Source organism: Antedon bifida, chromosome 4 (assembly GCF_963402885.1).
Source record: "Antedon bifida chromosome 4, ecAntBifi1.1, whole genome shotgun sequence".
In the NCBI taxonomy this organism is placed as follows: Eukaryota; Metazoa; Echinodermata; class Crinoidea; order Comatulida; family Antedonidae; genus Antedon; species Antedon bifida.
This window is the reverse complement of record NC_136229.1, coordinates 33,841,800-33,864,170: the sequence shown is the minus strand read 5'-3', so window position 1 is coordinate 33,864,170 and position 22,371 is coordinate 33,841,800. Positions and strand designations below refer to the sequence as shown.

General features: G+C 32.7%; 5 protein-coding genes and 1 non-coding gene across 8 annotated transcripts in view; 3 read left to right on the top strand and 3 right to left on the bottom strand.

Annotated features, from left to right (window-relative positions):
* Positions 1-22,371, bottom strand: part of LOC144840516 (protein tweety homolog 1-A-like) — a 58,405-nt gene that overhangs the window by 8,781 nt on the left and 27,253 nt on the right. The window contains exons 14-15 of one of the 2 annotated variants that reach the window (XM_078696347.1): positions 19,742-19,834; positions 18,728-18,860 (exon numbers count right to left, since the gene is read on the bottom strand). The exons of the other annotated variant lie outside the window; for it this stretch is intronic. Coding sequence (XP_078552473.1) covers positions 19,775-19,834 — 60 coding nt within the window. The 3' untranslated portion in view covers positions 18,728-18,860; positions 19,742-19,774. Of the gene's footprint in view, positions 1-18,727; positions 18,861-19,741; positions 19,835-22,371 lie in introns of those variants that run through there. 2 annotated transcript variants of the gene reach the window in all.
* On the top strand, positions 61-5,024 carry LOC144840515 (U3 small nucleolar RNA-associated protein 6 homolog). Its single transcript, XM_078696344.1, has 18 exons — positions 61-196; positions 552-636; positions 744-785; positions 878-949; positions 1,038-1,106; positions 1,209-1,272; positions 1,377-1,495; positions 1,596-1,628; positions 1,725-1,936; positions 2,086-2,171; positions 2,282-2,415; positions 2,508-2,585; positions 2,708-2,840; positions 3,018-3,085; positions 3,298-3,375; positions 3,906-4,076; positions 4,337-4,409; positions 4,499-5,024. The coding sequence occupies exons 1-18, from the start codon at positions 105-107 to the stop codon at positions 4,654-4,656; spliced, it is 1,767 nt and encodes a 588-aa protein (XP_078552470.1). The 5' UTR covers positions 61-104; the 3' UTR covers positions 4,657-5,024.
* On the top strand, positions 5,268-7,668 carry LOC144840520 (uncharacterized). Of its 2 annotated transcripts, none has more exons than XM_078696355.1 (6): positions 5,268-5,390; positions 5,842-5,992; positions 6,275-6,368; positions 6,574-6,733; positions 6,970-7,125; positions 7,376-7,668. In XM_078696355.1, exons 2-6 carry the CDS (start codon positions 5,850-5,852, stop codon positions 7,534-7,536), a joined length of 714 nt encoding a protein of 237 aa, XP_078552481.1. In that variant the 5' UTR covers positions 5,268-5,390; positions 5,842-5,849; the 3' UTR covers positions 7,537-7,668. The 2 variants fall into 2 exon arrangements, with proteins under 2 accessions (XP_078552481.1, XP_078552480.1); XM_078696354.1 differs by lacking the exon at positions 5,268-5,390 and adding an exon at positions 5,405-5,522.
* On the bottom strand, positions 7,677-13,688 carry LOC144840517 (eukaryotic translation initiation factor 3 subunit D-like). The gene is made up of 14 exons (XM_078696351.1): positions 13,463-13,688; positions 12,853-12,898; positions 12,492-12,628; positions 12,194-12,340; positions 11,913-12,043; positions 11,563-11,695; positions 11,088-11,183; positions 10,621-10,669; positions 10,360-10,487; positions 9,749-9,834; positions 9,332-9,461; positions 9,016-9,158; positions 8,432-8,624; positions 7,677-8,154 (listed from the first exon to the last, which is right to left on the bottom strand). Exons 1-14 carry the CDS (start codon positions 13,586-13,588, stop codon positions 8,053-8,055), a joined length of 1,647 nt encoding a protein of 548 aa, XP_078552477.1. The 5' UTR covers positions 13,589-13,688; the 3' UTR covers positions 7,677-8,052.
* Positions 8,789-8,860, bottom strand: LOC144841639 (small nucleolar RNA R38). Its single transcript, XR_013612046.1, has one exon. It is a non-coding gene; the product is annotated as a small nucleolar RNA R38 (small nucleolar RNA).
* On the top strand, positions 14,601-19,689 carry LOC144840519 (dual specificity mitogen-activated protein kinase kinase 6-like). The gene is made up of 11 exons (XM_078696353.1): positions 14,601-14,742; positions 15,351-15,440; positions 16,066-16,120; positions 16,446-16,608; positions 16,801-16,920; positions 17,172-17,288; positions 17,383-17,562; positions 17,887-17,967; positions 18,300-18,439; positions 18,543-18,588; positions 18,741-19,689. The coding sequence occupies exons 2-11, from the start codon at positions 15,422-15,424 to the stop codon at positions 18,819-18,821; spliced, it is 1,002 nt and encodes a 333-aa protein (XP_078552479.1). The 5' UTR covers positions 14,601-14,742; positions 15,351-15,421; the 3' UTR covers positions 18,822-19,689.

Genomic DNA, 22,371 nt, shown 5'->3' with positions numbered 1-22,371 from the left:
ATTAAAATAAATTTTATGGTGAGGTCACAAAGCACATGTAATTTTTGTTTATGTGTGTTTTTGTTTTATCGGATCGTGGCCACGCGATCACATTTTGACGGAAGATGGCTGAATTTGTACAACAAAGTATCGAAGAAGCTCTGCCAGAGCTCGAACAACTTGAAAGAGTTGGCCTATTTACAAATTCAGAGATTAAGTATGCATAGCTTTAAAATCCAGGTCGTTTTTATAAATTAGCTAGGCCTTCTTACGCGCTAATGGCCAGGGCCCGAGCGAGTTGGGTAGACCATCGCGGCCGTGAGGCGCTCTTGTAGGGTAGGCCCTTTTAGTCTGGGATAGGCCTAGGCTAACTTTTATTATATGAAAACATCGGTACAATAGTCTGCTCAGGTAAACAGACTGTGTGATGTGTGCCATTGATTTTAGTTACTAAAAATGAAGACTTTTTTATTAAAATATTGATTTGTTGATTTTTAAGTTTTAAAATTAATGACTAAACTAAGGCCTAAAATGTTATATTATTTCACAAATTGAATTATATATTATTGCAGGTCAATAATTAAGAAAAAAAGAAGCTATGAGTATCGGTTAGTTCGTAGACAGAAAGAAAAAGACGATTTTTTACGTTATATACAGGTAAATTCAGTAAATAGTTGTAATTTTACAAATCCGTAACTTAATTAAATACTGGTATAGAATTTGAAAACAATCTAAAATAACGTACATTATTTCCTTTATTTTAGTATGAAATAAGTCTGCTGACCCTGATTAAGACGAGACGAGAGGTAAAATACAACTGAATACCACAATGTCTGTGTGTCATAGTGATAACAAAAAAGAAACAGTTAATAAATACATTTAATAAATTTTATTTCAGAAAATCAGATACTTTTTCAAGAAAGAGGAAATTGAGTTTAATATTGTCTCCAGGGTTGCCAGGCTATTTAAGGTTGGTGCATCATCTCACTTTCTTTAAAGTATAAGAAATACTCACAATCATTTTTATAATACAATGAATGTTTTGTACTTTATTTCAGAGGGCATGTACACTGTTTCCCGATGATCTCAACATTTGGTTGTCTTATATGGAATTCCTCAAAAAATGGGTAAAGTTGAACTTGTAAAGTCTTCTACAAAATCTGTTAAATGTAATAATATCTCTATGCTTTGTATTTTCTTACTATTTTCATTTCCGCTTTTGCATACAGAATAAGAAAATAATGTTAAGTAAGATGCTAACAAAGATGCTGAAAATCCATGGCAACAATCCAGGTATGTAGTAAAATCCATGGCAACAATCTAGGGATGGTAGTGCCTTCTTACCAGGTCTGTTCACTCAATTTAATTTGATTAAAATTGCTTGTTTAAATCCTAAGGTATGTGGATAATGGCATCCAAGTTTGAGATGGAGGATAACAACTCATCTGAGAATGCTCGAAGTCTCCTGCTGCGCGCCCTTCGACATCATCCAACATCTCAAAAGATATGGCAGGAGGTAATGTTCAATTTTTACAGTAAGTTATATTAAATCATTTCAATTTACAGTATTGTGTTTTTGTTTTCAAGGTCTTAATATTTGTTATTTTTTCTTACAGTATTTTCGAATGGAGCTTATGCACGCTGATAAAGTAAGTGAATGTACATTCAATATTTCATTCAATATTGATTGACACTTCACCTCACTAACTTTACAAATAACTGTAAAATGTCTTTTATTTTAATAGATACGAAAACGCTGGGCCTTGCTGAAGCAAGGAAACATGAAAACTGATGAAGAAGAGATGACAGATAATGTAATGGAAGGTCTAGCAGCCAAAGTAGTGTACAAGAAAGCATTGCAAGCCATCAGCAATGACGCCAACTTCCACATGTCCTTTATTCCTATTTTAAAGCAATTTGATTTTACACAAAAACTGGAAGATGAAATATATGCAGAGTAGGTTGACTGTCTAAATTATGAATAATAATACAAATCAACAAATGCTGCACATTATTAACTAGTATAGCTCCCTATAAACATGAAAAAGCCTAGTATTTATTGTAAATAAATGTTTTATCCCTGTGTAACCATATTGTTGTTTTCAGCGTACAAACAAGTCATCCATCAAATGAATTAGTGTGGGATGCAATAGCTAGGAGGTGTTTAACATTGAAGACAGGTGAACAGCAGGGTAAGACAATGTACAACAACTCATAATGATCATTTGTGATAATATTAAGTTAAATTGACATAGGATAAACTTAAAAGTTAGTTAATAATTTATGTTTTTTACTTTGCTAGAGCTAGAAGAGCAGTGTTATAAAGTGTATGAGGAAGCTTCAACAAAGTTAAATACAGACAAGATATGGTGCTTGTATGCTGCCTTTTGTCTAGAAAGAATTGACCAAGATGGTTCCACAAAACTCAAGGAAAAGGTACATAGAAAATAACATGCTTCTAAGAATTACATTATCCATTCAATTAAATCACCACATTATGAAATGTACATTTTTTGGTTTTAACTTAGAGAGTTGAGCAAGCAACACAAGTTCTTACAACAGCTGGTAAACATAGCAAATTATCTGTAGATATTTATAACAAATGGGTGAGTTATACAGTACGATAAGTATACATATAGTAGTATATTAGGTGAGTCTATAGCAAATGTCTAAATTCAGTACTGGCATGAATTTAACAATAAAATTCATTATTTGGTTGTTTTTAAAGGTTCGCCTATTATTGAGACTTGGTATGTTAGAAAAAGCGACAGCAACGGCTGTCATGGCAACTGAAGCATATCAAGATAGTGTTGCTTTGTGGAGTCAAAGGTTAACTCTTCATTCAGCTTTACTAGAGACAGGTCAGTGAGGTCATGAAATCAAAAGAAGAAAAACAAGCATATTTTTTCCCACTGCTAAAGAATTCTCATGAAATAGTATAGAACTATCTCATTACATGAAACATAATAAAGTAAAAGGTTATTAAAAATAAATTAATAACAATGTACAGTAATATTAAATTCAATTTTAAATTGTAGGAGATAAAAGTAGTAAGAAGATAATGTGTCAGTTGATTGATGAAGCTGTTACTAAAGTTAAACCTGAGGTGAGTTCTGCATAATTCTTCATTTGATTAATATGAAAGGGAAACCTGAAGTGGGTTTCAGAGATAATTGTCTCATTTCATCATTATTGTATTCTTGAACTGTGACCTTGTGAATTTCCTGTGAAGGATGGAATAAAGTTGATCTGTATCTCTTTACAAAAGAAAACAAAATGTGTCATTTTCACACTAATCTTTGATTGTTGATTTTGAAGGATGCCTTGTTGCTATGGGAATACAGTTTGGATTGGTACAAGAAGAATGATCCAAATAATGTAGAATTAATAATGGAGGTAATATACCGGACATTAGACCTCTACTTGAGAAGATCTAATGACATGTTAATGGTCCTAATACAATATTAGAAAGAGAAATAAAAGATGCTATGAATGGATGATGAATTTTAAGAAATTATGAAATATAAAAAAAAATATTACTTCTTCATAATATATAATGATGGTGATATTCTATGGTACAATTTCTATAATAATATAACTTTAATACAGTAATAAATTGCACATAATAGTAGAACGTGCTGTGTCTAACAATGATGAAGCTTGTTACTGTTAATATATTATAATACAGTAATAATTTAATGAGGGTAGTCTATTTAGTAAAAAATGATCACTATAAACATATGTGTTGGTCTTTGATTGATCTAGGGGAGGGGACCGATAACATAAGATTAATAGTCTGTCAAAAATAGATATCAAAATGAAGAGGAGGATCGTGCAACCCAAGAGCTAACCGCTTGATAAGCCCCTGTGTAACACTTGAACAATAATTGCTAAAATTGAAAAAAATCTATTTTTATTACCTGCAGAGAGGATTAAGTGAAAAGGCTGAAATCTCAATGGTTTTTACAGAGCATTATTTAGACTGGGCTGTCTCACAAGGCATTGGTAAACTAAGGAAGGCTTACAAGAAATTAGTTAGCTCTCGACCTTTGCCACCTGCATTTTATCACAAATATATCCAAATAGAGTTGTCAGAGGTAAGTGTGTAAAGCTTTCTACACTATCAAACTTTATGTGACAAAAAAATGTGATGTACGATGATGTCATATCACTACCATATTTGGGAATATCACTACTATGTTTGGGCACATCACATTTTTTTGGTCAAACTAGTTTGATAGTGTAGACAGTGCTTAACACATTCTAATGCAAAACATTGGAATTGACATAAACATTTTGAAATTTACCGAAGAAAAAGTCTTGTAATCTTAAAATGAATGAATTGTATTTTTTAAAGGAAAGTCCAAAAGTGGGAAGAATCAGAGCAGCTTATGAAGACGCAGTTAAAGAAGCTGGCTCTACAAATCCAGGTATGCATTTGACCATTTTAGATTCATTCAACAATTTTGAATAACTTATTTACGCCCCAAATTGAATACCAAATGACTTTCTCTCTCAGGACTCTGGCTAGAATACATACGTTTGGAAATGGATCCTGCAATGGGTAAGCCGGAGATGGTGAGCAAGCTGCATTGGCGCGCTATGAAGGCACTTGCTGGAAACTACACGGAAGAATTTGTGACTAAATACACTTTACTGCAAGCAGGCCATTTGTAAAATGAAAATATCCAAGTTTAGTATGAATGTTAAAAGGGTTGAAAGAGCAATAAAAATATGTGTATGATCAACTATATTCCATTGTGTTCTTAGAAGTTTAGATTTGACACTTAAATAAAACTCAATATTAGAACCATAAGTACTGTACTGAGGAGGGTGTCTAGAAAACTCAGATCTCAGATATATCTGGGTTTTCTAGAACCAGAAGAAGTAAAGAAGAATTTGAAAGTTAAGTTGAAAGTAAAAAGTTCAATAACATTTTCAATAACAGTTATAAGCAAAACAATGAAGGAAACAATTAAATAAATATATAATTATTGTTCACATCGAAATGTTGTATAATAGATCGAAATGTAGGCCTACATCGATTTAATAGAAATAAAAGAATTTATAAAATAACTGGAGAAATAAGATATTTGAGCTTTTGTTGGAAAGTCGATGTACTCTTATCACTGAATGGATCGTTCCATTATTATAAGAGGGGTCTATGGCTCTAAGAACCCATAAATAGGCGATAATTAGGTGATCGATTTCTTGACTCTACCGTTTCTGTTAAAAAAAATAAATGAAAATAAATTGGTTTGCATATTAAGGAAGAAGTGGAGGCTGCTGTACTACTAAATTGTATACTCGGACTCTGGTGGTGGAGACTTAGTGGGCGTGGCTTTAGACGGACATATCTGATTGGCCCATTTGCGCGGGAAGTGAGGAGCGACGACCCACGTGGGAGAGAAGTGCGTTTTTTATATTTATTTCAGATAGCTAGGCTAATTAGGTGGTTACTGGTTAAACCATGTTTTGTTCCATTAAGTACAACTGTAATATTAAACCATTATATTGTTTGTTGACTAGACCAATTGCAGCAGGTATTCTACCAGCCTCAGGGATTCTAAGTACCTAGCTAGGCCTAGTCTTCTTTATTACAAGTGACTGAGTACACATGCATTTGCAAGGCAGGGAGATATGTTGCCTTGCATGCAGTTTTTCCCTATAATACAGTAGGCCTAGAGTACTAATCTTCCTGGGGAAAATATTTGTCTATGGTGTAGGAACTACCATTTGATTGTGTTTGTCCCTGGTGTTCTACCTAGTTGTACTAGCTGAATACTGGGTTTAAATATTTTTAAACCAATGTATTATGGTAGTATAATACTAATAGGCCTACTAAATAATACTTTTTTCCAGAAACATCAATGCCTTCATCATCTTTCTTCGAAAGCAATGATGTTGACGAGTGGAGCAGAGTATTGGGCATTTACAAACAGGTTCTACAACTTAAAGCTTCACAAATAAAGAAACCTGGAGCAGGCAAAAATTTGATTGAGCTAGACAACTGGTAAAAAGAATAAAAATAAACAGCTAACAATCCAAGTTTATGCTTGGAGCTATATCAAACCTTGTACAGTTAATCTTATCCCACAAACTAACATGCATGCACATTAAAATAAGAAATAAATTATTTATCACGGCTCCCCCCTCCCTACAACCAAACTAAATATGAGTACAAAGAGTTACGAAGTTTGATATATATACAGTATCTGTAGTCCTAGTATATATAATTATATATATAATAATTTATACAGTTCATTCAACAGTTCAAGTTTGTTTTATTATAAAGGTACCAAGAAACGTTGAGTGGTGACATTCAAAGCAGGAAAGACAAATACTTAACACATGCTGAACTAAGCAAACTAATGAAGTGGAAACTGGCAGTGAGTCTGTATGGTCCCAGCTCCCCCACCCTCTAAATTTCACAAACTGTAATGCAGCACTTCATTTAACTATTTTACATATAAAGTTCATTTTCCAATGTAGTAGTAATTAAAGGAATTGTCCAACCTCAACTTATAAATGCCAATGATATACATTTTAATAGAAAACATCTGAAATGCTGTTATTTTCATCATCTATTTTCAGAGAGGTAAATTTCGTCCACGTCTCACTGAGCTTGTACAGACCAACAGTCCCGAGTTAGTGGAGACAACAAGCACAAAGGCATTCAAGAACCTACCAAACATAAAAGCTGCTATTAAGGACCTTGTTGTCCTCAAAGCAGTAGGACCAGCTACAGCTTCAGGTACATTGGTTGATTGACCAACTATCATATGGTTAATAGAGTATTTCAAACGTTGAGTTAGGACTAAAGTTTCTTCTTGCATCAAATAGTGTTTACCATTCATTAAAAAAATAGGACATATACAAAGGTTAACAATTTATGAATAGTCCAAAATTCTTTGTTGGTGGGCTTATTGGAGCAGCCAATATGGTAACCAAAATACTTCTCTAATCTTTAATGTATTGTTTCTTTGTCAGCAATATTGACAGCAGGAGCACCAGACCAGGTAGCCTTTATGGCAGACGAAAGTATGCTATCAATTCCAGGTCTAACACCACTAGAATACACAGCTAAACATTTTGATAAATACATGAAGAGCATAGAAGAATGTGTTAGTAGGTTAAATAAGCAAGGTGAGGCAAGGGGGAAATTGGGCTAACTTAAGCTGTAGAGTAATTGCCAGGAATTAGGTAGTTATCAAAAAGACTACTTTACGATGGGTTGAAACTATTATATTGTTTGTTATCTGCACAATACAGTAGTTTGGGTTCCAGACAGACTTAATATTTTGGCACATATGGCATTTCATGTGTACTACTTGAGCTTGTAAATTTTATATTACAGTAGCACTATTTGTTTGTTAAAATATAAAATACTTTTTAGACCCAGAAAAGAAGTGGACTCCTCACAAAGTAGAAATAGCCTTATGGACACATCACATGGCAAATAAACTTGACCCAAGTATGTTGGAAGTTAAAGGGAAGAAAAGGAAATCAACAGAAAGTGATGGAGAAGACTTGAAAAAGAAAAGCAAAGATTCATGAATCATGTTATCATGTTATAGCAACATTCACAGCAACACCTTCCTTTCAACTATTGAACAATTTGAAAATAAATAAGTTGATGTTAAAAAAAATAATTATTAATTGTAGAAAAATAAATAAGAGAAAGCAACATATTGTAGTTTAGTGTAATGATATTGATAATTTATTAGATTGAGATAATGATATACATTGTTAAATAATATGATTTTAAGAAGACATTAAAATAATCTGTCATGTCTGTCTTGGAACAAAGCCTGTGAGTATTATTGTGAGTTTTTAAAAATCAACACAGTATTTCAGGACAAAATGTATTACCAAAATTTAATAAAGCTCTATTATGTGACGTGCCCATATATGGACATGATGATGATATCGCTACCATATTTGGGCACACCTTTTTTGTCAAATGTCAAATATTTTGATAGTGTAGACAGAGCTTAAGTAAAAGTATACTTCAATTAATTAGGAGTGGAATTGTTGGGACATGTGACAAATAGAAATATTAGTGATTATTGTTTATTGATCATCGCCATCATCCTCATTTTCATCATCACCATCTTCGTCTTCTTCATCAGAACTGAATGTACTATCTGGGATGTTGTAGATTCGAATCATTGGCTGAAAAAGAACAAAATGTCGAAGAATGTCACTGGAAAACAAATTTGAAAGGCATCTATCTACTATAATGACAATGCAACATTTATATAGCGCTATTTCGTAAAGATCAGAGTTCTTTGAGTGTTTGTTGATTATTATAATTATCTAGACTCTGAGCAGGAAATAAACTAAACAAAGACAACCCATCAACAAACAACAAAAAAACAACTGTGATAATAAATGGTCAGAAGTTTTGACTAACCTTATTAGGATCTTTAAGAATGAGATTGACTATTACCTTATTAGGATCTTTAAGAATGAGATATTTGCCTTCATCCAGCTTAAAGCAGAGATCTATAATACACCTCAATATGCCCCAAGCGTTGTCCATGTTTAAGTTGATCTGTGCTGCTAACTCACTTGGTTTGAACTGCTGTGAGCCTAGGATGACATGCTGAGATGAATCCTTGGGGTTTACACGTGAAACATACCTTCACAGGAAACAAATATGACAGCATTATTAGGTGTTTATTATGCACGATACTGCAATGGTACTTATGATATGCACAGTATATGTTTATTTTTCCACCCACATAATATTTTGATGACTCTACCAGATCAATTGCAACATAATGTTGTTTAGAAAGTAATCAATATTTATCTCAGATATAATAGTATCCACATATTAACTTTAAGACAGGGATAACAAATAACATCATTGATATCAATTTATTGATTAGACACAGAAGCCATCAACATTTTCAAATAAAAGAAGCTTGTGAATAATTCAGTTAAGCTGCATGTAATGCTGTTTTCATTTCTGTTTTTTTTAATACCCAGAATACCAAAGAATGTGTAAATGTATCACTACACCATACTTACCCAAATTTTATATAGTCAGAGCCAGCCATAAGAGCACACATCGTCCACTTGGCCAGCTTAAAGCTGTTGTTCTTTACTTCAGTAGCTAGCACTGCACCTCGCTGACTATCTAGCTTCTGACGCCACTCAGCTGCAGCTGTTGCCTGGTAACAAGAACGCAATCAATTGTTTAAGTTTAAGAGCAAAGTAAATCGCCAGTTACATGAACACTGTTACACAGTTATGAACACTGTTACACAGTTATGAACACTGTTACACAGTTATGAACACTGAAGTCTGATCCAAAATGGAAGAAAATGTGGCAGGAAATTCTAACCTTAGTGTCCCATTCATTAAGAGTCTTGATATTGATAAAGTTAGTCTCCCCAGACGAACCAATCAGAACGGCATCATGTTCACACCTGACTATGAGGTCAATGTCATCTCCTAGCTCCCACTTACGATACCTAGAAACAAAATACCAGAATTTGATAGCAGTTATTAAAGAGAACATAAAAGAAAAACTTTCAAAAGACATGAACAGCAAATAAAAAAAATACAATGTTTAATTGAAGAAACTAAGGACATTTAGCTTATTGTGTAACATCCAGTTTTATTTATTATCTCAGATATTTAGTGTCCACATAATCATTTAAGACAGGGATAACAAATAACATCATAGATAAGAATTTATCTTGTTTTTTCTAGTCTTTTTACAGTTAAAGACACACATTATCTTATAAACCTACCATACCTGTAAGCAACAGAAGCTACTTCTCCTTCGTCGTCATCGGTGATAAACGGATTTGGTTTATCGAACTTAAATTTTTTTTCCGTTCCCTAAAACAATAAAGAAAATGTTAAAAAGGACAAAATATGAGTAACACTCAACAAACGACCATTAGTATGCACCAATGGGCTGCTGGCCGATATGATACAGATTCCTTTTATTATACAATATAATGAAAATTACAGTGCTTATATCTTGGCTTACCTAAAATAAATATAAAGGAAAACAAAAAAAAAACCTATCTAACAAATTATAGAATACAGTAGTCAAGATTCAGCATTTATTGTCCACAGCTTTGTGTTCAGACAGGGATAACAAATATCATCATACTCTCAACTGTTATATTAGGAAACATTGGGATTTGATTTGATCAATACAAATACAAGTATAAATTGTATACAATTGTCTGGTGTGCAATTAGCATGTATCTATATGTCTAGTATTACACACCACACCTACAACCTCTTTCCATTTCTGGTGTAAAAGATTTTTTTTTATTCTGACTGTCCCTATTGTTATTCCTGATATACAGTAAAAACTGTGTTTCATTTGTTTTTATTGAATATAATATTTACCTTTAAACATTGTTGAGAAAAGTTATGATTTATAAAAGTTGCTTCAAGCGCTAAGTTGCGTGGAGCATTTGTGTGAACTCCCTCTTCTTGTGGTGGTGTCAATGCCGTCTCATTCACAGTAAGCAAGTCTACATAAAATACAAAACATTAAAGTCTGATTACCATTGTAACATATTACTAAATAACTCTCTCCTAGAACTTGCATACATTTTATATCTAATGCATTAGGCTTATATATGTTATACAAAATCATGTTCTTACCAAATTCTGAATTGTCTCTCTTGTCGAAGAAAAGTTTGTCACCAACTCGCTATAAAAACAAAACAAAAAGAAACGTTTTAGTAATAGTGTAGTTGGTCCAAAGAACTTAAATCTTAAACACTATGCTTTAGAAATAGTGGAGTTGAGGTACAGAGTAGTTTCAGAATGTTACTGTCTACAGTTTTTGTTTTCAGACAGGGATAACAATACTCATCATGTACTCTACTGTCTACAATATTTTTTTTGTCTCTATTAAATTAGAATATGGAACACCTCTAACAGTATATTATATAGAAAATAATGTGAAATAAACTTTAAGAATTCGTAATGAATATAACTCAATACTCAAGATACTTTCCAATTTTATTTCAAAAGTGCCACAATGATTGATGTTGAAATGGTGATGCATAACAATGGATTTTTGTGGGAAGAAAGAAAATGCATTGGGTTATTTTTGCTTTACGTACTTGAACAACAATATCCCATGAGTAGTTGGATCTGGTACTACACATCATGGTAGCCAGGATGATGTCGGTCGCAAAAACGTTTCCTTGTGGTACAAGCTAAAAAACAAACATTAAAACTAGCATAATGTAAATTAGCATATTCAAAGTAGAAATTAGCATATTCAAAGTAGAAATTAGCATATTCAAAGTAGAAATTAGCATATTCAAAGTAGAAATTAGCATATTCAAAGTAGAAATTAGCATATTCAAAGTAGAAATTAGCATATTCAAAGTAGAAATTAACATAGTACAGTAATCAGGTGTATAGTTTCCACATCTCTTTGTTAAGACAGGGATAACAAGTGATCATCACATTATGTACTGTTTCAGTCTAGAAAAGGTATTATTCTGGGGTCACAGAAAGTGACATTTAATCTGTGTTAGTAAAAATACAATTAAAACAAATTATTTTTGTATGAAACAAATAAAAGTATACCTTTCTAATAAGAGGGTCATCTGTTGTAGTGACCTTGTGAAATATCCGATTGACCCTTGCTAAACGTTTTTCATTCTTGGTCGTGATACGATCGTATGCTTTATCATACTGTTCCACCTCGCCACAGGTAATGCTGGAAAAAAAATGGGCTTTGAATTATTATTTAAAATACTGCATTTATACAACTTTTAATTCAATTCAATAGTAGAACATAGTACAGTAATCAGGTGTATAGTTTCCACATCTCTTTGTTAAGACAGGGATAACAAGTGATCATCACATTCTGTACTGTTTCAGTATTACCTAGGCAATATTTGTTGCTAATTCAATAGTTTATTGAAGTTGCTTACATGTCTTTTGGACTTGAAACATCTGGAAGCCGTAGCTTACTGAGGCGAGGGAAGTCCATTTCTTCAACAACTTGCCATTCATTGCGAACTTGCACAGATGCATCTCTGGTCTTAACTTGATTTTGTTGTTGCTTAATAAATAAAAATACAATTACTTATTTTTATTTACCTGTACTATATTTTGCTTTGTTTGATAATTAATCAACATTTTTCCCCTGTAAAGTAAGTACAGTAAGTACAGTTTATTAAAAAAATGACAAACTTTCATATTATTAACTTACATAACGATTACGGTTCCATCTTGATTTGCCAAATTGCTTCTGTAGACGTCGCATTTGTCGTTGGCGCTCTTTCTGTGCTTTTGTCAAAGACTGTGGATTGCTGGTGTCTTTCTGTTCTCTGCGTTCTCTTTCACGCCTCAAGTTACGCTGAAAAATATTATAATAATAATATATATATATAATAATATATAAAAGATAAGAATTTATTAACTGTTAAAACAATCTGCTAAATGAGATATTTAGTTGTGTTTTTACACTCTTGAACTTAGCTCAGTAAACGCATTAAAAGTTTGAATACCTGATTAAACTTAAGCCTGTTTCTAAGATAGATAGGTTTCTGTATCTTGGACGAGTCAACAAGCTGGAAACTAGACTCATCTTGCTCATGGTAGTAGGAGTACTGAGTTCCTGAACCAAACTGTGTTTGGTAGCGACCTGAAACAAGACAGAAATGGTTGCTATAAAAAATATTTGGCCATCAGGCAAGTAGACAATTTCTTTATTAGTGAGTACAGGATTTATAATAATATACTTTTAGCCTCTTTAATATACGACTCAGTCAAAATGCCTTTATTTCTTTTTTATTTGTATGCATGTTTATCCTTTTCCAGCGCTGGTTGGAATATAAATCTGTTATAACAAAAAACGCTAATAATTACCTAAATATCTCTTATCTGTATATGTGGCACCAGTCCAGTCAGATACCTGTGAAATAAATACAAATTTAAGATGACTTATGTTAATGGTAATTATCAAATTATTTCATATACCTAGCTTTATATCAATTTATTAAGACGTTAGGAATAGGATATTGCAAAATATGCCTACCTAGCTAGAAATAGGCTAGAATAGAGATATGCATTTGATTTGTAACCTGCTCTAAAAATAAGCAATTATTTTCAATATTCCCTAGGTATGGGTATACTGTACAGTATCTACTAGGCCTATTATTAGTATTGTTTATTTTTATTTATATAAAAAAACTTAATAAAATAATTATTTTACACAGTGACAAGCCTTTTTTTATTTTATCTAATTTTGAAACTAAAACACATCACTGGTCTAGCATGCCATAGTTCCACAGTATCTAACTAATTCTAATATTAATATCAAAATATTATTAGAGGCCTAGAATTAATCTTAATTTCTAGGCCTAACTAACACTAAAAACAGCCAGATAGTTTCCACTTTAATTACAAATTCACACACGCTGAGACTGGTCGGTATTCGACTGGTCACACCACCGGCACCGCGGAGCGGAGAACTTACCTTTCCCAGACGGTCGCCTTTTGAAAAGGGTTGATATGGAATATCTTTGAACTGATCTGGTAAAGTACAGGGTCCCCAGCCATCTGGGTTCTCTTGGATTGTGGGTGGCACAAAACTAATACTCATTTTAATGTATTTACCACAAAAATATTGATTTAAAATACGCCTTAAACAGGCAGCATGCCGTATGCTACTCAGAAAACCGGGAGAGAGAAAATTATACGGTGGATTGAGCAAAGTACAAATATGATATCAGTTTTATGATAATACAACCGTGATGGACCGCAACATTTCTTTTCTTTAGTACATACATTGTCTGCAAATGTGCGGCAAATAATGAGGGCGTGCTGGCAATTTGAATTGTGTAATCTTAAATTAATTACTACCAAAATTGTTTTAATTAGTACGGTAGACTCTAATGATATTAGGATAATAAATACCTACTGTATATAACTTATTGAAAAAAAAATGACATTTAAGTTAAGTTAATTCATTTGACGATCATTACATCATCATCATTATTCACTGATCAATCATGATCAAGCTCGGTCACTTTAATTTTAATCAATTCTTGAAGTATTGTTTGTATATATTCATAGAGATATATCACTATAATATCTCTATGGTATATTATAATAGTAGCTTTTGTTGAAATATATATGCTAGTCTAAATAATATAGTGGAAACTTATATACGCGGCATTGTCTCTGTATAGTACCATTGTTAGTGTCACTACGTTAATTTACTTAACAGATAATTCTTGGTCCTCTCTCCATAATTTTTTTTTTATGGTTGTTGTTGCACAATGCTTGTATTTCTTTTTAAAAAATTATTATTTGTATTTATTGTCTGAAATAAAAGTTGAATTGAATTGAATTGACACAGTATCAGCAAGGCAAGGCTCTGAGAAATGTTTTTTTTTCATACGCATAACTTGCCAATTACAGGATGGATACATCCATTAAATCCATTAGTGTGCTGTATACTTAAAATATAGTATATTTTAGACATAGAGTAAGTCAATTTAATTTTAAGTGATTGATGATTATCAATTATATTAATTAATTATAAAAAAAATGATGGAATAGATAAGAAAACAAAAAAGTCCAATGTATTATTTAGATGAGGGCAGTATTTATCACTTCCTGTTGTTTGTCTGAGAACTCGAGCGAGTATGATGTTTGCTGTGTGAGTCATCTCCTTATTTCAATGAATGAATTTATACTTTTCCGAATGACTAATTTGTTACTCGTACATTGTTAAAGAATCTGCAATGCTTGGTGAGTATGATTTCGACATTAGATCATTATTTTACATTTCATTTAATGGTGCATTTGCTAGGCCAAACGAATCCGCCCTCTCCTCTGGATCATCGGCAGGACTCAACTCGTTCTCTCCAGTTCAATTAGCCCTTTAATTGTCTCCGTGCCTCCCACCCCACCCAGAGATGGATGGGTGCACATACGTAGCCTAGATATGTCGTGTAGGCTAGCCTAGGCCTATGTTTACTTATGATAAGACGTAGACCTATTGTAAGTACGTAGTATTTTTAGGCCTAGCTAGGGTAGGGAGGGCCTACTAATTTTAAATAAACCTGCTAAACTATTTGGGACACACACAGTCAACATTCATGTAATATTAATTATTATAGTTTTCTATGATTGACACTGTGCTTTTGTAAATTAAGAATTAATTAATGTACTGTTTCATTGAATCCACACTGTCACTGGGCCACTGTCATCTTTCTTACTAACTATGGTTTGTGGTAATTCAGAAATTCAGTTATTGAACTGTCACAATATTATATCGTTTATCCAACCAGATATTATTTATTGACCCTAACAAAGATTCATTAACTCATTTTGTGCGTTTCATTTGAATTTTTCAGATTTTCACAGAAGTATATATTAGTAGAACCAGTAAATTCAGATTATTTTAAGTTTGACGGAATTCTTTATTATGGCAACCAAAAAAGGACGTGAGTGAGACATTATATGAATGTTTTTTTGTATATTTATATTGTCTATGTTGTTTTTTATATATTGTAACTTTTCTACCTATATGCCTTTTACTTATGTTTTTATTGATATTGTGTTTTATAACTAGCAACCAATTTTGTTTTTATACCTGTTTGTGAAAACACAATAAAGATAACTTGAATGGGAGTGAATCTTTGGATTTTGGTTTTAAAAAGTACCAAATAAATATTTTCAAATATCGGTTAAAGATAGCTATAAATATACACAATATATTGATTGGAAATTCCGAATCAAATAACCACATTTTAATTTTTGTTTTTTCCCTCCTTCAACATCCATGAATCACATCCTGTTTGTCCCTTTCCATTGGCTTTCTTCTAGTAAACAATTTGAATTGAAGTTTGGTATAAATGATTGTACAGTTTTCCTTACTATACAGGGTGTGGTCGTTACAATACAGGGTGTGGTCCTTATTTTGATGGTGCAAGAATATGATAAATTTTCTATTTGGCTTTGTGCCAATTACAATGTTCCTGGCAAGATATATTCTGCTATATGTACTAATTTAACCATTGTTGAATAATATTAATCACAGTATTTATGAATACATCTCTTCTTTTCCAGCAAAAACAAAAACAAAATTTAAGTTCAACATAGAACCAGATCCAGTAGCCCCAAAGTAAGTGCTGTGTACACAATACTTAAGAATATTGAACCGTAATCAAATTAATTGTCAAGTACCTAAAATACTCAATGTTTTTGATGTTTGATTTTTAAAATCAAAATAAAATGCATTAATAATTTTTAATTACCCTCTGGTATAATCCCACCCCTAGAACATAAAATTGGGATGACTTTAGGGGGTGGGACTATACCCGGGGAAAAGTTCTTCAAAAGACCAAAACATACTAGGATGTTTAAATTCAAAGGCTAACTGTGCTACAGCTGAGGCAATGTTATATAAACACAGTAGTAGTCACACCACTTGATTTGTTTGTTTGCAGACACAATGTAAGCGAAACAGTCAAATCCAGTATAACTATCAACGGCACAGAGTACCAAATTAAGGGCAATGACCTCCAGTTCATCCGTAACCTGGGAGCTGGTAATTATGGCATAGTAGACGAGATGCAACATCAGGAAACTGGTAAAAATATGGCAGTGAAGGTGAGTTCTAGGTTATGGTTCAAATCCTCTCTGCTGTAAGCCAATCCAAGCATTTGGTTATGTACATTTGAAAGGATTTTTAAAATCTAGATAATAGATAACCCAGAAGGTAGTATGTCTTACAAGATGTATCAATCAACAGAGCACAAGATTTGTAGTTAAATTGATAGTTTTAAATAATTATTTTTGTAGCGTATACGCGCACAAGTCAGCTCAGACGAAGACAAGCGGTTGCTGATGGATCTTGATGTCACTATGCGTACAGCTGACTGCATGTACACTGTACAATTCTTTGGATCACTATTTCAAGAGGTAACATTTTGTTTGTAATTAAACATTTAAATTGTGTTATCTATAAGAACTATAAATTGTTGGAACTCTTTAAATCCGCACTAAAAAAGCACTGGTCTAACTACCCATTAAAATACAGCCCATATGAATCAAAGAAGAATATGCTTTAATTTAAGTTTCAAAATCCAGAAACAAGCTCAACTTGCATTTGATAAATTGAAGAGCCTAAACGTTGAGTGCACTACTTTATATCTGATTTTATTTTATTACAGGGAGATGTTTGGATTTGTATGGAGTTAATGGATGAATCTTTAGATAAATTTAACAAAGTAGTTGTTGAGAAAGGTAAACTTATACCAGAGAATATTCTAGGCAAGTTGGCGTTTGTGGTAAGTATTTATACCAGTGTTTTAGTAGGTTCCGCTGTATAACAACTACCAACCGTCAATTAATTCCTCTCTAATTCTTGTTTTAATCATTCAGGTGGTCAGTGCTCTTAATTTTCTTAAATCCCAATTAAATGTTATCCACCGTGATGTAAAACCCTCCAATATACTTATAAATCGTACCGGCCAAATCAAATTGTGTGATTTTGGTATTAGTGGCAAACTAGTGGATTCTATCGCAAAGACCAAAGATGCAGGAAGCAGACCATATATGGCAGTAAGTACAAATAACCAATGTTGGTAATTCCTTATATAGACATTCTCATTTACATATGGTAATTAATAAAGAATTTTGAATCATTACTTGGAGTATTATAGTAAGAAAGTACATTTGAATTAAAGCATGGGGGTCACGGGATGATCCAAATTAGTATGCATGACTACATCAAAAGAAAAAAACATTTTACACATATTCCAAAGACAGAAATTCTCAGACTTCCTCAAACAAAATATTAAACATATTATCAGCAAATATTGTGCCATGTGAAACAACTTGAAAAAGAAGTAAGGAATTAAATACAAAGTAATGTAATCTTTTTAGCCTGAGCGTATTGACCCTGAGATGATGAGTGACCAAGGATACGACGTGAAATCAGACATTTGGAGTCTGGGCATCACTATGGTAATTATTTATCTTTGGCATGTTGCCAAGACTTCTATTTAGCTCACAGCAAATACCTAATTTAGTGTCATTATTAAGACTCTTATTTATGCCTAGCTATGGTTATCAGGACAATCAGGCCCAGAACAACCAGGTCCATCCCAATAGTCTTCCACACAGTAAATTTGGCTGTAAAAAATCTACAACTTAACTGGGCCCAATTGTCTGTTCTCCTAGCTACTGGTCATACACCTACCTCTAACTTGCATTCTAGCTACTTTTATATCTTACAAGCCTAAACATAAATGCAATATTTGTTACAACAATAAAACAAACTCTAATTTATGATTTAGATTGAGTTGGCTACAGGAGTATTCCCTTATGCAAAATGGCGTACACCATTTGCACAATTAAAGCAAGTTGTCAAGGAGCCATCGCCAAAGTTACCAGAAGATTCGTTTTCAGAGCCTTTTGTAAAATTTGTAGATCTTTGGTACGTATTTATTATTTTTTGGCAAAAGTCAGCCAGATTCAGTATTTCTAATAATAAAGTCAGGATTGACAGAAATGTTTTTTTTTTTTTTTTTTTTTTACAGTTTAAAAAAGAATCACAAAGAAAGACCAAGATATGATGGCTTGTTAGTAAGTACATTTTCAAGAGTTCTAAACAGCTAGGTCAATGAGGTCAATAAGGTCAAGTGCATTGACATTGGGCTAGACTGGGTCAACAACATTACACAAACAACAATTATTCCATAACAATAGAAATTGACAATTATGATTCTTTTTTGCAGAAACTTGAATTTATTGAAATGCACAAAGACTTGGATGAGGCCGCTGTAGGAGAATATGTTGTGTCTACTCTGGACTCGTGAGTCTAGCTAACACTCTGGACTCGTGAGTCTAGCTAACACCTGATAAAAACAAAATGTACGATACTATTTTAGTAACCTAGTACTGAAGTATTATAATAAAACAGTACATAGTTTGCAATTGGACAAAATAAACTACACACAGGTCATTCTCAACTAGAGGTCATTCTCAACTAGAGTATTATATATTTTAAAAAGTATCACTAAATAACTGTAGGTTTTAGATATTTAAGTATAATAATGTTTATTTTACTGTAGAATTGAGAAAGAAAGTTCAGGGCACATCTTTTAAAAAATGTTGACATTTTATATTTAGTTTGATATTGTCCAATTAATTTTGTTTACTTTAGATGAAAATAATATTGATATAATTAACTTTTAAGCATAAGGTTTATGTATGATCATGGCTTATAATTAAACGTAACAAATTGTAAAAGTTTGCTGTACTGTTTTATAAATCAAACTTTCTTTATCATTGTATATTTTCAGCACACTTTTGCTCTTTATATAATTACAATATAGTGTGTTATTGTGTGGACGTCACTGTATGGTTGTTCTTTTCAATAATGGGTGGATGTTGTGTGTGCGCGTGAGTGAGCTCCCCAAGTTACTATAAATTATGTCAGAAGAAAGCATTGTGTGTGATGACTGTCTAAGTTACTGATAAATCCTATATTAAGTATGTCCAGGTTGTTAAAGATTAATAGTAATGTAGTACAGGTATTTTGAATATATGAATGAGAGCATCTAATTTAGCCTTCAAATGTAGTTTTACTTGCAGGATAGAACAGAACCAAACAACTTAAATGAATTAATTGTATAGAGTAAGAATATGATTTAAGACATTAAACATTAATTTAGGATACCTCTATCTGATGTTTGTGTAATTTACTGTCAAAAATTGGATAAAAGACGACACTTACCTCTGAAGAATCAGACTTCACCCTGTTTTGAAATTAATATTTATAACGAGACGTACAGGAAGCCAACGGCTGACCTAGATGATACCAACCAACCTAAAAAATAAGTGAGATTTGCAGTCCTCTGACTTTGAGTCAAGTGTTTATTAACGTACACAAGACTACAGTTGCTGGGATCTAATTCTTATAGATACAACGAGAAAGTTGAGAATGGGAGAGAGAGAAAAGGTTAAATTACCTTGCATGAAGTGACCCCTTAGGCGTATAAAAGATTGATAAATTGAAAATAACATGGTACCCGGAACCCGCAAACGTCTATTGTAAGGGCGTATGGCACAGTGTGTTGGACATTTGACTACTGATCATGAGATCGAGGTTCGAATCCAACTCTCGCCGCATTGCTTGTATCCTTAGGCAAGATACTTTACTTACAGTACTTACTCTCTCCACCCAGGTGAATAAATGGAAAACCTGTTAGCCACAACTTTGCGCTGATTACAAGCTGCATTATGGGAGCATGTTTCCATACGTGTTTGATCCAAAAAAAATGACTGGGGTAATAATGTTTAGCGCTTAGAGGTTTCACAACATTATAATAATAATATCCAAGATATTATTATTATTCAACAATTATAGTAGTGACAAAGAAGAAGGAAAAGGAAGGGTCATATAGCAATTTAGCTTTTTAACCGACCCATTAACATCAAGAAAGTATCAAGCAAGTAACATTTGGGTTCTCCTGTTTTAATCCCCAAATAAACTCCTCAACACACAACCCCTAGGCATGATCTATTGACCTACATTTCATCAAATAAAAACCAGAAAAGCAAAACCAATACTTTTAGCAATTTTATTCCATCATTTTAACAGTAAATTTTGGAATATTCCATTTACCAAACTACAAGTTATGAATGATTTATTTTACCAAACTAAAAACAAATGCACTTTGTATTTACATAATCTGCACTGGACATTCAGTAGACTATTTAAAAGTATACCATTAAACAAATGTTTTATGTTAGTTAAGGACCATTGAGATAAGATCCCACTCTCTATATAAATGCTGTGGAAGCTGTACATTCATCTGTATGGGGCATATACAGTATGTATTAACCAGTTTATAACATTCATCTGTATGGGGCATATACAGTATGTATTAACCAGTTTATAACATTCATCTGTATGGGGCATATACAGTATGTATTAACCAGTTTATAACATTCATCTGTATGGGGCATATACAGTATGTATTAACCAGTTTATAACATTCATCTGTATGGGGCATATACAGTATGTATTAACCAGTTTATAACATTCATCTGTATGGGGCATATACAGTATGTATTAACCAGTTTATAACATTCATGTGTATGGGGCATATACAGTATGTATTAACCAGTTTATAACATTCATGTGTATGGGGGCATATACAGTATGTATTAACCAGTTTATAACATTCATCTGTATGGGGCATATACAGTATGTATTAACCAGTTTATAACATTCATCTGTATGGGGCATATACAGTATGTATTAACCAGTTTATAACATTCATCTGTATGGGGCATATACAGTATGTATTAACCAGTTTATAACATTCATCTGTATGGGGCATATACAGTATGTATTAACCAGTTTATAACATTCATCTGTATGGGGCATATACAGTATGTATTAACCAGTTTATAACATTCATCTGTATGGGGCATATACAGTATGTATTAACCAGTTTATATAAATTCCAATCTTGATCCCACCCTCTACCCATAACAGTATAACCTCCTAACCCATTCATGTGTATGGGGCATATACAGTATGTATTAACCAGTTTATAACATTCATCTGTATGGGGCATATACAGTATGTATTAACCAGTTTATATCAATTCCAATCTTGATCCCACCCTCTACCCATAACAGTATAACCTCCTAACCCATTTTTATACAATGTAAATAAAAGTAGAGATCCCTAATAATTTTATTTTGAAACAGGTTTAAAATTTGTTTGTAATTCAGCATAGATGATATAAAATAACTTTATATTTACATGCAAACACTGTTATTACTTTACTTATATAATTTCTGTAGTACGGAAAATGTAATGTTAAGTAATGGTCCTTGGAAAAAAGTTAAAATGAAAGACAAACGTACATCCTCTTTCTTCTGATAAACATGGGAGTAAAAGCAATCATAGGTAGGCCACAACTAACTGATATTTAAACCTAATTGGCAAACAGCATTTGTTGTCGACCTCTATATTTTTATCACAAAACAAATTGTCACAACAAAAACAGAATTCCTTGACCAAATGTAAGAACTTTCTTTTGAGCTCACAATAAATACAAATACTGTACACATAAATTCTGCTTGGCAGCCAATCACAAACCATATGCAAATGAGACAATGTTTTGAACACTGAATTAAGCTGACTAAATATTCAATCTAATCTACAGCCTATTGAAGAAGAGAAAAAAGTACAAAACATTTCGGAAAAGTTAATTTTTGGTGATCAAAACATCACTTCGACATGGATCTCACTGGACTTCATTTAGTCAAAGTGACCGAGACACCGGCTAAAGTGACCAAGATAGATATAAGCACCATGCTAATAGCACTTGGTAGTCTAAAGCACCA

What these genes read in the sequence shown, in the direction of transcription:
- LOC144840515 (XM_078696344.1), top strand. Translation starts at nt 105, where the DNA reads ATGGCTGAATTTGTACAACAAAGTATCGAAGAAGCTCTGCCAGAGCTC. An exon ending in AATCCATGGCAACAATCCAG is followed by an intron (nt 1,273 to 1,376) that starts GTATGTAGTAAA and finishes TTAAATCCTAAG; the next exon opens with GTATGTGGATAATGGCATCC. An exon ending in TCCAAATAGAGTTGTCAGAG is followed by an intron (nt 4,077 to 4,336) that starts GTAAGTGTGTAA and finishes TATTTTTTAAAG; the next exon opens with GAAAGTCCAAAAGTGGGAAG.
- LOC144840520 (XM_078696354.1), top strand. Translation starts at nt 5,450, where the DNA reads ATGTTTTGTTCCATTAAGTACAACTGTAATATTAAACCATTATATTGT. An exon ending in TTGATTGAGCTAGACAACTG is followed by an intron (nt 5,993 to 6,274) that starts GTAAAAAGAATA and finishes TTTATTATAAAG; the next exon opens with GTACCAAGAAACGTTGAGTG. An exon ending in TAGTAGGTTAAATAAGCAAG is followed by an intron (nt 7,126 to 7,375) that starts GTGAGGCAAGGG and finishes AATACTTTTTAG; the next exon opens with ACCCAGAAAAGAAGTGGACT.
- LOC144840517 (XM_078696351.1), bottom strand. Translation starts at nt 13,588, where the DNA reads ATGAGTATTAGTTTTGTGCCACCCACAATCCAAGAGAACCCAGATGGC. An exon ending in ACAGGCTTAAGTTTAATCAG is followed by an intron (nt 12,341 to 12,491) that starts GTATTCAAACTT and finishes AATATTTTTCAG; the next exon opens with CGTAACTTGAGGCGTGAAAG. An exon ending in CATGGGATATTGTTGTTCAA is followed by an intron (nt 10,670 to 11,087) that starts GTACGTAAAGCA and finishes TTGTTTTTATAG; the next exon opens with CGAGTTGGTGACAAACTTTT.
- LOC144840519 (XM_078696353.1), top strand. An exon ending in CCAGATCCAGTAGCCCCAAA is followed by an intron (nt 16,121 to 16,445) that starts GTAAGTGCTGTG and finishes GTTTGTTTGCAG; the next exon opens with ACACAATGTAAGCGAAACAG. An exon ending in GTAAAATTTGTAGATCTTTG is followed by an intron (nt 18,440 to 18,542) that starts GTACGTATTTAT and finishes TTTTTTTTACAG; the next exon opens with TTTAAAAAAGAATCACAAAG.